Source organism: Hippichthys cyanospilos, chromosome 2 (assembly GCF_059441005.1).
Source record: "Hippichthys cyanospilos isolate Australia breed blue-spotted pipefish chromosome 2, RoL_Hcya_1.0, whole genome shotgun sequence".
Lineage (NCBI taxonomy): Eukaryota > Metazoa > Chordata > Actinopteri > Syngnathiformes > Syngnathidae > Hippichthys > Hippichthys cyanospilos.
The window spans coordinates 5,358,980-5,375,930 of NC_142370.1; the positions used below are offsets into that span (position 1 = coordinate 5,358,980).

At 39.9% G+C, this 16,951-nt stretch overlaps 1 protein-coding gene across 1 annotated transcript in view; it reads left to right on the forward strand.

The window, feature by feature from the left end:
- The first annotated feature begins 364 nt into the window (after window positions 1-364).
- LOC148426972 (transcription activator GLI2-like) overlaps window positions 365-16,951 on the forward strand; it is a 36,160-nt gene continuing 19,573 nt past the window's right edge. The window contains exons 1-2 of the mRNA XM_088409270.1: window positions 365-537; window positions 9,769-9,866. Of these exons, the coding sequence (XP_088265396.1) occupies window positions 9,779-9,866 (88 nt within the window). The 5' untranslated portion in view covers window positions 365-537; window positions 9,769-9,778. The remainder of the gene's footprint in view (window positions 538-9,768; window positions 9,867-16,951) is intronic.

Here is a 16,951-nt window from a genome sequence, read left to right on the forward strand (position 1 = left end):
ACGTATCCTCCAAATTAATCTTATTTTTAAAAATTTAATTTTAAATGCTCGGGCCTGATGAAGACCGTTTTATCTATATGAAAAAGAAGACGTAGATTGTAATCGTGAATAAAAAGAGATGAATGGTCGACTTACCCGAAGCTTGGAGTTTTTCAGGCACATTTCATGTTGATGATGCCTGCAAGGGGATTGGTTATCGATAACATCCAAACAAGAGGGACGGGGGAGGAGGGTTGAAGTTTTGGGGCGGGGGGGGGGGGGGGGGGGGGGGGGGGGTAAGATTTAGAAGCAGCGCGCGCTGAGTATCCAGCTCGGAGCATCACCACGCCTAAAAGTTTCGAGGATCCACTCGGAGAAGTTGCGTGTCGCGCAGCAGAAACACTGTTCCAGATTGCACCGAATAGCGCCAAACTTCCGGATCCACTTGGAAGACTCGGTCCGCCCGCCGTGAGCTTTGCACTTGCACTGGGAGGCAAAGTTTGACTTGATAGGAGTTCGAACCGGAGAGTTGGTTGCCGTGAGAATATCGAGAGACTGGTGAGTCGTATGCATGCGCGTAAAACTGTCATCGCGAAATCATTAGAAATGACAGACAGATGGGAACAGTTTTATCAGTTTGTTTGTTTGTTGTTGTTGGTTTTGAATGGCTAATTTAAAAAATGAAATGTATTGGGAACGGTTTTATCTTCTTTTTTTTCTTTGGAATGGGTAATTAAAAAATGAAATCATAATATTCTAATATAGAATTTTCTGTTTTCTACAATAATCAAGTTTTACTTAATTACCGTCAAATATAGTGTGTTGTTTGCGCTACGATGGCCATTTGATTAAGTTTAAACCGCACAACCACACAAGTTATTTGAATATGACAAGTGCATTTAGATCATGCGTGATGGTGTTTGAATAAATACAAGCAAATTCTAAACGGGATAAATCTTTTACTTTGTAACGCTGCTCCTTCTGTGATAAAATACGAGATCCGACCTTCCTGTGTCCTGTTTTCACATTCTTCCAGTTTTGTCCAACCGTCTCTAAATTGTCTTTTGCTGTAAATGTGAGTGTTATGTTTGCTTGCTTTGGATGGCTGGATGTCGCCATGATGAAGATATGGCCTCATGAGGATTTCTAATGTTCATTGGTAGAAATTGCATATATTCTTTGACCTTTTGTGGATCAAATAATGTGGAAAAAAAAATAAGTTGAGTCCTTCACGCGAGTCAGCCGTGGGGAATGAGTGGAGTGTTCCAAAATGTATGATGGACATGTTATTTTGGAACGGTACCACGCCGGTGCCTTCACTTGCCTTTTACACTCTTACTGCACACACCCCATTTGCCACCATACCATAGTACAGAAACGGGAAAAAGAATAAAGCATCATCCTACTGTATGCCTATCATACAAACATAACAACAAGCTGTCATAAGACTCCAACACACATGTGGAAGATTTGACAGGATGCCTAAAGAGAGCTGGGAAACTTCTGTTTTCTCTCCTTTTTTTGCTTCCGATTGCATCTGAGAAGAGCTTTGATGCATCAGCCACAATAAAGACATACTGTGTGTGTGTGTGTGTGTGTGTGTGTGTGTGTGTGTGCGCAAATGGGATATAGAAGAGAGAGTCAAAGAATTAGTCCAAGTCTCCAAGTGATCAGCTATCTTTGTCTCACATGAGGCCAGCTTGTCTGATCCCTGGAGAACAGTCGCCTTTCATGGCATGTGCGTCAAGGAAATTGAGGCTATTCTGTAAAAAATGCAAATATCAAATCACCCAATATTGCGGCAAAAGTACTCAGACAGTACTAAATAAAATACAAGTGCAGACTGGGAAAGGTAGAAGTAAAAATTCAACTCCTTTATTCAGATTTTTTTTTAAAGTTGAGAGATGTACCTAAATACAAAAGTATACTTGGATTTTTTTTGTTTCAGTTATACACAATATTTGAAACTAGCACAAATTCTTCTTTGTAGACAAGATTTTTATTTCCAAAATCAAGTAGCATAGTGCTTGTGGAGAGAAAAAAGACCCTATCAAAGCTATCTCACAGCTTTGCTAATGTTGTGAAATTACTATATAAAAAAAATGCTCTAAGCACTTATAAGGCACTAATAACGACAAATGAAAGAATACACGTTATGTGTATTTGGGCAAAGGTGTCTTCGAAAAAATTCTAAGACAAGAACAAACAGAAAAGAATTGTAAAGGCGTGAATTGCTTGTCGTGTTCAAAAACAGGTTGAAAAATGTAATGCTACAAATATATATTGATCAGTTATAAATCTGAGAAAAAGCATTCTATGGTTTATAGGTACATGTTTCAATGGCAGATTTTTTTTTTGATCTGGCCTATATGCAATATGAATAAATCACTTGTATATCAACATGATTTTTAAATAATTTAAAGAAGGGGCTAAAAGTACTTCCTCCTACTCCTTTTGAACATATAAATTGTATTGAACTATGATATGTTTTGATATGGGCGGTTGTTTTTTTGTTTTAATTTTTTTGTACACTGGAACTAGTGACTGTAGTATAGTCTTCTTTTACTTTGACGCGTTCCCCCAAACCATCTTTGTTAATTTCATTCGAACAAATTCAATCTGAAGGAAATTATTTGTTGACATCGTTGGGACCAAAAAAACAAACAAACAAAAAAAGGATATAGATCAGGCATGTCCAAACCCAGTCCTGGAGGGCCATCTATCCTACATGTTTTTGATGTTTCCGTCAGCCAATGCAGCTGATTCAAATGTTCAGGTTTGTTGTCAGGCTTCTGCCGAGCTTGCTGATGAGCTGATTATTTGAATCGGGTGCGGTAGGAGGACAGAAACCTCCAAAACATACCGGATAGGCGACCCTCGAGGACTGGGTTTGGACATGCCTGATATAGCTAATGTTATGTAGGCGGCACGGCAGAAGACTTAAGAAAATAGATGGATGGACGACGGATGGATGGGTTCTTGTTCCTCCTTTATAATGATTGCCTTTAGAAAAAATGACTACCATAAGGGTCATCAGGATCTCAGTGTCAGGAATTGAACATTTCAAGCTTTTTTACTCCCTCCCTCCCAAAGAATAAGAACAAAACACAAGTTCTGCATTCGGGGCTAGCATTAAAGTAGCTAGCAAGCAAGCTAACATACTATGTAGTAACAATGATTCACACTTTTGTTTTCCCACAAGTGCAGAAAAGTAATAGCACCCTCACTGACATGTACTTTGAATTAAAACACTCCTAATCTTTGAGCTGAGAGAGCTGTGGAAGATGATCATAATAATAATGACAATAACACTTTTTTTTTTTTTTTTTTGCCTTAGCACTTTGCTTGCCAAGCATCAACATTAATATTGTTGTATGGTAAAATGTAAATGAAAAACAAGTGGTTTTATTCCTAAAAAGTTCTTATTTTATTGTTTTTACTGTGCCATATGCAAAATGTTTATGCACAGTTTTAACATTAACGCCACACTTGAAAATATGAAAAAAAATGTATTGCACAAAAAAGTCAGCTAGATATTGCACTTACCATTAAATGTATTGTATGTCAAAGTAAACTATAACTGAATTGTTCTTGAAAAATGTGTTATTTTGAAAACATGCACTGTACATACAAGTCACAAAAATATATTTGAAAAGAACAGTCTGCATGCTTTGCTACAAGCATCACTCTAATATGTTTGATTAAAGTTGACATTTTACTTCTATTTTATTGAGGGATTCTTTTGTGTACCACTAGAGGTAGCCTGCATGCTACTTCTGGTACTCATTCTGCACTTCAAGAATCACTACCTGAACATTTCAATCACCAATTGCTCAAAATTAGCTACCTTAAAAACATGTAGGAGTTCTGTACCAGCTAACATAACTGCTTTGGCAAAATCCATCCAAAGTTTATGTTCTTTCATTTCTTTCACCATACAGTACATCTGCCTCTCGTGGATTTCAAGAGGAAGCCGCAGCACACAAGCATGTACCAAAATATTACAAAGAATGTACAAAAGTGCCGTGACACAGAAAATGTAGTAGTTATAAAAAAAAAAGAAAAGGAAAAAAAGACAGAGAATGAAGATGGGTTTCATCACCCCATTCAACTCTTTTGGAATCTCGTCATACTGTTTAATGTGACTAATTTCACCGTATGATACTATACAGTGGTGCCTCTACTTAGGAAAACACTTCTTGCTACTAAAAATTCATATTACGAAACGCCTTGGCGGAAAAATATTGTCTCAAGTAACGAGAAAAAATACAAACGGCGACATTGTCGGCATATAATATGAGACAGGAGACAGCAGCACTCACGCCAACATAACTGTAATGCAATACATTACCACAACCCGTGAAGTATTTGTTCCAGTTTGTGATGCATTTTCATCATTTATTAATATGCTGGCATCCCCGCAAACGAGACAATAGTCTTTTGTGGTGATGTTTACTGTGGTTTTCATCTTTACTCATGTCATTCACACTTCCCAGCCACAATTTACATCGTAGAACTAACAAACATAAAATTGACATGAGCTACGGCTAACATTGTACATATCCACATAAAAACACATATGAGAATTCCCACTTTGAGCTGTCGTGTCTGACGTTTGCGTTCTTAGCACATCGTTAGCACTTTAGCAATGACATCACACAGGAAGCACTTCACATGACCCCAAACTATACTTAAGTAAACTCACACGATCCAAATAATTAAAAAAGAAATATTTTTGCTCCCATGTACTTGTAAATGATTCCTGGAGCACTGGTACTGTGAAATAAAAACGTATAAATTAGACGTCCTTAAAAGGTGTCTCTCTCTGCACTCATCCCTAACAGATCAGCACCATCTCAGGGCAATTAAGTGAACTGCGACAATTAATATGATTAGTTTAAAGGGTTTAGGAGCATTTTTTGATGATTTTTTATATGATATATTTTGATTATGATGAACTAATGTAATTTTAATGTGTTACTGGTTACCATTTTTGATGCATTTTTAGAATTTAAGAATATTCATTCAAAGGGACAGTGTGAATGAGTTTCATTAAAAAGGAATAAATTAAATGATAATAAATTTCAAAAACTTGCGAATGAATGTGTTCTTAAAGACCAAAAGTATGTTTTTAAAGCCCTCATAGGTCTAGTTATCATGAAATTATATTACATGAGGGGTGGAACTTCTCTGGAGGCGGCCATGTTTGTTATAGCTATGGACAATGGTAAATGCAGCACCTGCAGCACCCCCTGCTGTTCGTAACGAAAAACGGCCTCAATCTTATACATTATCCCTTTAAAGCAGTGGTGTCAAACCCAATTTAATGGCCAAATTGTACCTCTAGTTTCTGACGAAGGGCCATTATGACTGGAAAGTCAAATCAATTTTAAATTTGATCGTCACATATTTGCCTAGTTTTGAGTTAAGAGGCCAGTAAGGTGCACAGAGTCAGAATTTCACTGTGTGGTTTGGAGCTATACATGTGACAAAAATTCTCTACAAAAACTGTTTCAAAGAGGGATTGCTAACAAAAAATGCTTGTTTTTTTTCCCCCCAAAACATTTTAAAAGTTGATTACAACTTGCACATGTGATATTTTAGTCAGAACCTTGACATCATGATTACCAGGCCATATAGAATGAAATGGCAGGCCAGATTTGGCCCACGGGCCTTGAGTTTGACACCACTGATTTAAAGGGTTTAGGAGCATCTCTGTGGGCTCGGAACGGATTTGGCTATTACATGTATGGAGCGGGGCGGGGCGCTCGGTGGCGCTGTGAATAGCACGTCCGGCTCACAGTTCAAAGGTCCCGTTTCAAATCCACCTGGCTCTGGCCTTCCTGTCTGGAGTTTGCATGTTCTCCCCGAGCCCGCATTTGCATGTTCTCCCCGAGCCCGCATGGATTCTCTCCGGGCACTCTGGCTTCCTCCTACTCCCCCAAAAATATGCATGGCAGGTGAATTGGACATACTAAATTGTCCTTAGGTGTGATTGGGCGCGTGATTGGTCGTTTGTCCCTGTGTGCCCTGCGATTGGCTGGCAACCAGTTCATGGTGTCCCCCGCCTACTGCCCGGAGCCAGCTGAGATAGGCGCCAAAGAGCCTGCCCTCCCTGTGGGGATAAGCGGCTATAGAAAATGGATGGATGGATGTATAGAGCGGCTCTACATATGAAATATTCACCTTATGAAATAACTAGAAGTCCCACAGTACTGCCACGTACTGTATCTTCAGTGGAAGGCAAGGCATGTTGTTTAACCGAGAGGTGCTAACTAAGATATGTTGTCAGCAAGTATACAACACAAAAAAATGCAACAGCCCTTTCAAATTTGAGTGTTTGGGTTGACCAATTGTCAGTGTGTCCTGATAGCTGCTTTTGAATTTGTTTTTATTTATTGATTTTTTTTTTTAACATCAAAACAAGCAGTGAATGCTATACATTAAGCATTATTGACATAGAGTAGTAAAAATGGCGCACAGCACGTCAGGGGTGCCCAAACTTTTTTGCCCCGAGATCAATTTTTGCAACAGCCTGATCTGGGGGAGCGGAATGTGATGTCATGCGGGCGACCAACAATAGCAAGGCTTGGCACCCGTCGATCGCGGTTGAATGAATGAGCATCCCTGGTCAGTGAGGAATTAATGCATGACAAAACGAATGTACAGTAATTACAGTAATGCATTACTTTTTGCTGTAACGTGGTAGTGTTATGCATTACACACAAAAAATAGTAATATTTTAGTCTGTACAAATAAGAGTAACGCAATGCATTGAAATACATTTTTAACCTGAAAGTAGGGGGGGATTCCCCAAATTCGCCAAAAACACCGCGAGATCTGAAGAGGAAATGTTTACTTTCTGTTATTAGTACCTGCTACAACAGAGATGAATGCAGCAACAGCAGACGACAGGTTGAATACAATATAATACGTACCCAAGATGGACACACGGCCATTACTTTCCGTCCGTCAGATACAAAGACAAGAAAAATATCATGGTTAGGTGCACTTTGGGAGCAACATTTAAAGAGCTGTCCACCTCACTAAATAGCACCAGTAATTTGACAAACCAATTAGAGTGGAGCCATAATGATGTTAAGTTAGCAAAAAGAAAACATGCAGAGGATCGAGTGTGGGGATAAAACAAAGCAGGCAAAAGGATTGTTCTCTCGCTCAGGGGTGCCGCTTTGACCTCATGAGGTTAGGAGTCTCGTGGCGGAGTACGTCGTATATAGAAGATATGCTGATTCACCAGGATTTCAAAACTTTGTCAGCAAGATCCCTGTCGCAACTAGCAATAATGATGAGGTAAGCTAACACAAATTTTCACTGTGCAATTGCCAAAGTCCATAAATATTTGTGGTCAATGTGTATCAAGACGAAGCATACAAAAGCTCATATTAAACAGTACGTTCAACACAATAACAATGATGTAGGCTAGCTGCCGACGTTATCCTCGCCAAAACCAACTATTTTTCAAACGTTGAACGTTTGCTTCCATTTCGTTTTTGCGATTGCATTTTTTGTTGCGTTTTCCTGTTAGTGTTTGTATTTTTCGCTTGCATTTTCTTGCCCCCGTCACCCACCGTATTCGCAACCTTTTCTAAGACGCGAAATCCTGGACAATGCTTGATATGATTTCATTGCAGCAATCTGATGTGAAGCTGGGTTTGAAAAATGTTTTCAAAACGATTTTGTGAAAAAGTGAGCAGACCTACAAGCAGGTTTGAATAGGATGTCAGATCATGTTTGATTGGTGCTATAAATTTCAGCGTCATCTGCTTGCTTTTATTCGCAAACCAGTCACACGCGCAATAAACAACCCCTTCCTTCCAAGCTGCAGTCTATTTTAAACCCGGGCTTCTTTTACAGGACCACTATTATTCAAAGGAGAATAGGTGTTGGGCCCGACCATAAATTCCAGCAAGTGGCCCTTGTGAAGGGGTGCGCAAGCGAGGAATTGACAGAGATTTTACTCTACTGCGCTGTGACCTTTTGAGCTGAGACGCACAGTCATTTGTTAGGGTGACAAGAGCGCTGTTCATAATTCAGCGTTGAAATTCATTATTGTTTTCCCGACCCGATATCCTCTGATTTGTAATCTGGATCTGCAATTGTGCACTGCCGGGGTGGTTGTTAATGTAGGTTTAGTTACGGTTGCGTATTTGTGTGTGTGTGAGTGCGGTGCGTGTCTGTATGTGACTGTGCGTTTGCATGCGCTGTTCACAACCGGTCCTTTCTCCGGCTTCCGTGGCACACGAGAAGTTCAGCCGAATCTAAAATGACAAAAACGGTGACTAAGTTATAACCTCCGTGCTAGTGCAAGTAGTACGCAGCTTGTTCGTTAAACAAGAAGGGAAATATATATTATGGGGGCTTTGGTTCTATGTTCAAAAGTACTGCGGGCTATTATATGCTTGAAAGATTGAACAAAATCAGGTGTTCACAGCAACTCTTTCAGTTCAGGTTATGTTCCAGTGACAAGCATTCTCATCAACTATGTATGTATATTTTTTTAATTGAATGGATAGATGACACTCGTGGTCAGTGCTTCTCTCAATATTAAGCTAATTGAGCACCGTTTTAATGCAGTCACACGCAAACACAAATTGTTATTTTGCCATCAAAAACATATTTTCTCTTTTTTTTTGTTCATGTTTTATCGAAGGGAAGGACAGTTGAGATGTTTCAGATGCTGTTGTACAGAAAACATGTTTTTTTCACAAAAATGTCATTTTCTCCTTTGTCCAAAATAGCTTGGTGTCAGGGTTTTCAAACAGTGATAAGTAAAGAACAGGATAAGGTAAAATCTTACCTTCTTTTTCTAGGTAAAGAATGGAATAAAGTAAAATCTTACTTTCTTTTTCTAGGTAAAGAACAGAATCCAATCTTTCATATGGTACCACCAATGTCCACATAGTTAGACAATACAATATTCCGTCGGCCTTTAAAGGTGCGTCAAAATGGTCCAAATCGGCTTGCCTTTTAAGATAACGCTTAGCACTGAAAGAGTTAATACGTGACCCCCAGATGTCTATACAATATATTATAGACATTATATTATTGATATTACATATATAGATTAGTCCAACGCTCTCAATTATATTTTGCCAAGACTCACCTAGAAAAGAGAAATATTCACCCCCCCCCCCCCCCCCTTTGATGTGCTGACTATAAATATTTTGTAGTGAATTATTGTCACATGTAATGCACGAAACCACACAGTAAAATTCTTACTCTGTTCAACTCAGCGAACAGAAGACAGCAGCAACGGTGGGCGCAATCTCGCTGAACATGCCATTTATTTTCATCGCTATGCTGATAAGATTATTACCTGATAAAATTGTATAATTATACCTAAAACTGTAACCCTATTTAACATTAACACAATAAAAAAAGCAATATAAATCTACTTTCAACAATCGTTCCTTATTTTTTTACTGCATTTTACATCTTAATCTAAAACTGAAAAAAATGAGCAAGTGCATCAAAGTGCCTGGAAAAAAAGACAATCCTGATTTTATTGCAATTACACTTCACATGACAAAACAAAGCACTTTCCCGGGAGTCATCTGCCCCTCCGATAGTCCGATAACTGACTGATGATCTGCTGATCAAATAATGCTGGAGCTTTTCTGACATGCATTCAAGGAGAAGAAACTAATCTTGCATCAGTTTTTTTTAGTGAGCTGTATATTCAAGAAGCAATATTTTGGACACAAGTTCTATTGATTGACCGTCTGAGTGCATGTCGCTAAACGGTCTTCTCGCGTTTCTGTCTTTCAGCTGCTCGGCCATGGAGGCAAATAGCGCTGATGGCAAGAAAGACAAAATGGATGGCAGCGGTTTTGTAGACCTCCTTAAAAAGCCACTAGAGACCAGAGGTAACTTTCAACATGAAGGGGAGGCCGGGGTGATGAAATAATCAAATATGCATATCAAAGATGACGCGCTTGTGGCCTCGCAGTCCGGAGTCGTAAAGAAGCTGCGACGTGAAAGCGTATTAGAGCGACTAATGACTAATGCTCGGCTTAAGAGCCTGTAAGCACTGATTAATAGGCGGCGTTGGCGAGAGAAGACCGGTGAGTGTTTGGGTTCCACCTAAGGACTGAAGAGCGCTCCAGTAATGATTTCAACATTTACATTCACGAGGAATGAAACAAGCCAAACAAAACCAAGCACAAAAACCAAAAAATGCCCTCGACTAGATGGTGGCTGTGTGATGATGAAAATGTGCAGAATCCCGGAAATAATGCGAAAGCCCCAATGAAACACCGCATTCCGAACACTCGTGATAAGCAAGGTGTCTTTTAGTCCATTGGTTCTCAAAGTGGGGTCCGTGAAATAATTTGGCTTATTAATAAAAAAAATATGTATGTGTGCATTTGTATTAATTTCATGTTATTTTATGTTAAATTGTGAAAGTATTCATTACTCTTCAATAAAGCAATCAATTTGACCTGTTTCAATGCCAGATACTTAGTATCTATTTAATACTTAAGTGTCTAAAAATTAATGTCTTCGAGATTTAAATATCTGGAATTTAATGTCCGGACTCTTAAGAAACATGAAAACCCGCCCCTGGCATTGAATGAATGATAATATTTTTAATCCGTTTTGCATCTGCAATTGCTTGCTAACGAGCCAAAGAAGCCACCAAAGCTAATGCTGTTTTTGTCTAAAAAAGTGACAAGCTACCCGGTTTGTTATAAAGTGGCGTGCAATTTGCAATTTTTATCTTCTAAACTTCAGTGTAGTAAGCAACACATACACTTCAAATTGAACCCCATTAAATTTGCAAATTTAATCACGGCAATATATTTGAAATGATTTTTTTGTTTTGTTTCCGTAAATATTTGCAGTGGTGCTCCTTGGAAAATGTGCCTCCTAAAAGGGATCCCTGACTCTACATGGCAAGTGTTGTACTCACAATGATTGAATTTGATTGAAAAGCATGGAGGTCATTTTGTTGATGCGCGCATTGGCTGTTTGCAACATATTTGTGCCCGACTGATGAAAGGAAACTTTAATGAGGCTAAAAAAAAATTCTCTCACTTCTTGGGGAGCAGCAGAGGATCCTTATAGGACAACATCTCAATGTTATTAATACCATTAGGTAAAGGCGTAGACGCAGACTGGAACGCCACTTTTGAAGTGGAAATGTGCGCTTCTGAGACATGTGGAGCTGTTACAAGCAAAGATGGACACAGCCTTGTTGAAATATTCAACAAGGCCAAAGCCAGGGGGAGCCATGTTGCTTGTGGTATTCTGAAGGTCATGTGACAACCATGCAGCAACTGTATGTTTCCTGGAAGGATGAGAAGCCAGCACTTTTTAGCCTAGGTTTGTATTTCTTGATTATCTCCAGCTTCGTTTCCATACAAATGCATCTTCTTACTTCCCTTTTCAACATCATTAGCACTCTTGGAACCCATGGCTCCCCATTCAAGTTTGAATTCAGCAGTAAAATGCACAATGAATAGGTATTTTAAGCACTCAGATGCAATACAGTCCGTAGCATGCCGCCATTTTAACGGTGACGCCGACCAATAGAAGACCAGTATCTTAGGGAGTTGTCACGCAGACCAATAGCAGACCAGCATCTGGGTGACGCGTTGCAGCGCAGGCAGTTTGACAGGACTAGAAAATAAGAGCAATTACCGAAAAATCCCTGAAGGTAGAGACAAACACAAATACAGCCAACCCCTTGGGTCATGACAGTTGTTTATGTCGCAAAGCGTGAAGTGGGAAAAGTTGCGTAGAGGGGAGACAAAAAAAAACATCGTAACGTACGTAACGTAAGGCAGGGATGTCGTACCCCGGGGGATACGATATATAAGAGAATGACATATTCAAAGCGATTCAACCCGTTTGTTTTTCTTTTTTGATACATCCCCTTTCCTTTTTTCAAAGTTTCATTTTTTGACCTAATAATGACCGTGTGGCAGGCGGGGGGGCAATGAATAAATAACAAAAAACTTACAGATGTCTTGATAGAGCTTATGCCTGAATATTTTGAGTAATTGATAGAAATAAATATTTATAAATGACTTAGTATTACGCCTCAAAACCCCTTTCGCCATTGTGGCGAAAAAGGTTTCATGGGTAGATCAATCAAGTCATGTGCACAAGGGTTAAACGAGCGCTGCTTGGCACTACTTTGCACATTGGCAGAGGTCCTCCAACACTGACAAGGATGGCGCTCCAATGCAATCAAATGAGCCAATGGCTTTCCCTCATTGTCACCTTAAGACAGCTATTCTATTTCTCCTCACTTTCATATAATCAATCAAAAGAAGTCCCCCCCCCCCCCCCCCCCCCCCCCCCCCCCCCCCCCCAGTTGAGTGCATCTTCTCCCCCGGTTCAAGGTGTGACAAGAAGAGCTCCACAATAAAAGTCCTCCTCTGAACTTCCTCTTTTGTGCTTTAATTTGAAGCGAACAACATCTCAACACACTGGCTTCAGCCAATCAGATAGCAGCTGACAGAGTCATTACTTACGGAATTTCTCTGTATTATTTTAGGTCTCGCCAGGCGGCGGCTGATAAGTGAACACGCAGCCAGACAGGGCGAGGTCCTTGAGGCCCAAACTAATATACGGCTGTCGCTTTTATTGAGGAGGGACGCTACCTAAGTGTGGCCCACCTCGAAGCCTCCGCGTCGGCTGTTTTATATTCGCAGGCTGGGTTATTTATTTGGAACAATTTCCTCTCTATCACAGAACGCAGCTAATGCCCAGTTTTAATACCTTATTTACACATGGAAACATGTGCAGAGGGGTGGAAAATGAATGGACCCCCGCTTGCCGCTCCGATCTGTTATATCACAGTTTAACAATCTGGATTGCTAATAGAACCATTTATCATGGAGCACTCATTTATTCCACGGGAGCGGCCCAGGTCCCGGTCCCAGAGGCCTATGGAAATGGGGTGCATGTAATGAAGCTCAAGTGAGAGTCACTTTGTTTAAAAAGTGGAGATGCGGCGCTCTGAGTCAATTAGAATGGACCCGGGTGTTCGTGTCCGCTCCCCCACACGGGCCGCGCGGCGACCCTTCTAATTCAATGGTTTTTTCACCACAGAGGAGAGCCGAAGTGACGGCAAATAAAAATAGCTCGGTAACCCAAGTTGACTGTTGTTTTACCCGCAATTCCCCAGTACACATAAGTCAATGCTTGTCAGTTCTATTTTGCAAAGCCCAACCAGGAAAGCGAACACCTTGCCCCACCCACACCATCCGTGCCAACTATAAATAAGGTATCTATAAAAATTGTAGTACACATAAAAGTGTATGCTTTTCAATACTAACAAATGGGGAAACAAGCAATATAAATTAACTTTCAAAAACTGTTTTCTTTTACTTTTTACAGCGTTTATAGTGGTTAGTCTGAAATTGAATAAAGAGAAAACTATTCGCACCCCCCACTTGCCGCACAGATTCTAAATACGATTATGATCTATAGAAGTTGTTAAACTATATCTAAAACTATCCTTTTTAACATTAAAAAAAGAAAAAAGCAACATCGATCAACTTTTTTACAGCCTTTATATAGGTAAAAGGTTAGTGCCCGAAATGCAAAACGTGTCATTTGCAATTATACTTCACATAGCAAAAACAAACCCTGGGGTCATCCGTGCCCCCTGGCATCGCAGGAAAACAGAACATCGTGTGACTGGCTCACAATTGAAGCCACATTGTCCTTCCTCACCACAAAATGTAATATCAACAACGGCCACAGGCGGCGTCAATAAACAAAGATCAAGCCAAGCAAAGCACAAATGAATGAACTGTTCAAAGATAAACTAAATTTGTTCCAAAACATCGTCATTTGGGATGCGGCCCATGCGACCTCGTACCAGTTGATCCACGGACCGGTACGGGGCCGCAGACCGCCAGTTGGGAACCACTCACTCACAATCAAAGGTCACTGTGAAAACTACAGTAGTCATCATCTGGTGTGAGCACCATTTACTAACTGGTTTACTGACACCCTTAACACAATAAAAAAAAATCACACTTCAGAAGCGGCCTTTTATTGTGAGGAGCCGAAGGCACACATGTGCACTAATCGTTCTGCCTAATCAGAAACTTAATATGCCACACCTGTTATGGCTAAAACAAAAGAGGGATGAATGAAACACTTAAGCTAGATGGTAAAATAGTTAAAAAAAAATATCTCACAATATCTCAATATTGATCTCACAATAAATATTATATTTCAGGTGTAGAGACAATTTGAGCTACTCTCGATTCTTCGGGAGCATACGAAAATAATGCCGCTTCACTTCATTTGGTTTTGGTTGAGGAAAAACTCCAAAGATAAAAAGCCTAGGGGGCAAAGTAAAATTAAACAAAAGTGAGTGTTGCGCAGTTATAACTAGTATCATATGTGGTTGTGTTTAGAATTACCCATTCATATTCAAATCCATATACTGCTCTTTCAAACTGTCGATAATTCATCTTATCTAAGTGCTTGGTTCTAATTATAATAGTCCAACCTAGTAAAAACAAAAAATTCTGCATCTTTTTTGCACTGAAGAACTTTGATGTTAGAGTTGTTCTCATAGCAATGAAGTAGACTTGGTGAAAAGTTTCAGTTGGCTTCTGAAATTCCGGTACAATCACACCAAGATTTCTTGGAATTGATCTGTGGCTGTTTAGCATCAGTGTGCATGCGCAAGGTGAGTGGAGATGGGGGCCAAGCTTTAAGGAAGACGTGTTTGCGATAAGGATGAGATTTGGCGAATTATTAATGATCGCGAGTAGCAACTGGAGGCTGCTGCTGCCGGAAGCACTCGAGGTGAAGAAGGGTTGATCGGTCCTTTGGCAAAGAAAAATGTGCGTGGTCAAAAGAGAAGACCACTTATCTTCTGGCGGAGACGGCATAAGACGGAGAATAATAGCCCGTGTCCACGGGTCACCGCGATGCCTCACTAACTCATTCCCAAACACAGACCTGAAAAGTAGCTCACATTAATGACCTGCTGGACCATCATAAACACATAAAACAGAATACGGTAATACCACACGAAGACGCAGATTTTCTGATAAGCATATATCCATTTTCTTATATTTATGTGTTTAAACTTTAAACATGATTACAGTGTTTGGCATGGTTACTAAATTTTATGGATTAAACTATTATTATTCATACTTTTCTACACTATATATAGTGTGTGGCAAGGGTTCTCTTATACATATATATATATATATATATATATACATATATATATATATATATATATATATATATATATATATATATATATATATATATATATATATATATATATATATATATATATATATACTGTTACGAACTTAATCCGTTCAGCGGCTACGCTCGTAACTCGAACTGCTCGTATGACGGGCAATCCAAACCTATGTTAATTCGTGAATGCGTGCAACGCGTGCAAAAACCTTAGGTAAAAACATCCCGACTTTATACACATATTAAAAATGAGTAACATAACCTACTGTACAGTTAAATTAAATAACATAAATATACAAAGGAAAAATGACATTTACCTTTGGGGTGACGTGACTTGAGCTGGGTGGAGGCGGAGGGGAGCAGAGACCAACCCGCAGAATTTATTCATTTATTTTCTTAAACGGGAACTTTTCTCAAAACTAGAACATATCACCGGTGATTTCCTTCTCTTTAATCCATAATAGAAGAAGCCTCTCAATTTTGTTGTCGATCGAGGTCCGTCCCCCGGCAAGGAAAGTCTTGCCCTTAGAAGATTGCCGAGCGGTTACGGCCATACTCACGAGCCATGCGTGCGCCTCCTTCGTATTTTTTTTAAATTATTATCTCCTGCTTGGTTTCTATTGTCATCATCCTCTTACTTCTCCCTTTACCGCCACTAGCAATTTTAGAAGCCGTGTCTAACAGATAAAGTTTGCAAAGTCTTAACAACATTCCTTCCTTCCGTTTTTGACTCATTTTCTCTCCTTCCTTCTGTCCCGACCAGCTGTGCCATCAAGCTAGATAAAGGCGTTCGGCCAATAGCATATTGGTATTTCTGTGATTGACGTGACGCCGGCCAATAGCATCTTTGTGAGTGAGACCGTGACTGACACCGTGACTGACACAGTGACTGTGACATTGTAAGAGTAATATCGTTTTACGTTGCCGTGACAAGCTTTAACTACTGATTTTGATGACGTGGCAAAGCGAAAATATATGAACAAATACAATGGCCGGCATGTCAGATTGCTCGTAAGGCGAATGGTCTGTGCGTAAGTGGGGGACAAAAAACTCCGCGGACCACGCTCGTAAGTCGAAATGTTCGTAAAAGAGGGTGTTCGTAAACCGGGGGCCGAGTGTAAGTTATAGCAAGGGAATCACTGCAAAAAAAGCTGATATACCATACAGAGAACAGACCAGGGAGAATAATTTAATTTATATACATTTATATGTATATTTATATAGATTATATATATTGCTGGCCCTCAGGGCCCATCACTGCCTACCATGCATGTTTTTAGAATGTAGTCAGCCCACTGAGGGCATGGGGAGAACCTGCAAACTTCACACAGGAAGCTGTTCCCCGCACAATGAGGTGGATGTGCTAACCTGTCTGTCTATATACGAGTAAAAGTATACCGTTTTGGATAGAAGCGTATGTAGTGGAGTAAAAGTTAAAGTTGATATGAAAATACCTGTAAGTAGCAGTTAACTAACTAAATTCCTACACTGCGTTTCGCTTCTCAAGGACCACTATAAACATCTCCGTTAAAGGGGATGACGGTGACGCATATAATAATATAGCCCAGGGCTGATTGTAATAGTTGTTGCATGTGCTCGCACCTGCACAGGAAGCCATTTGCACCTTCAGACTAATTGTTGTGCTGATGTGCTTTGTCTTGTGGTTGTTGGTGGCGTTAGCTGGAGCTAATTAGCCACCAAACCAGGCCAAGCACGGAGTGAAACAAATAAGGTTGTTTCATGGATGCTCCGGTTTCAG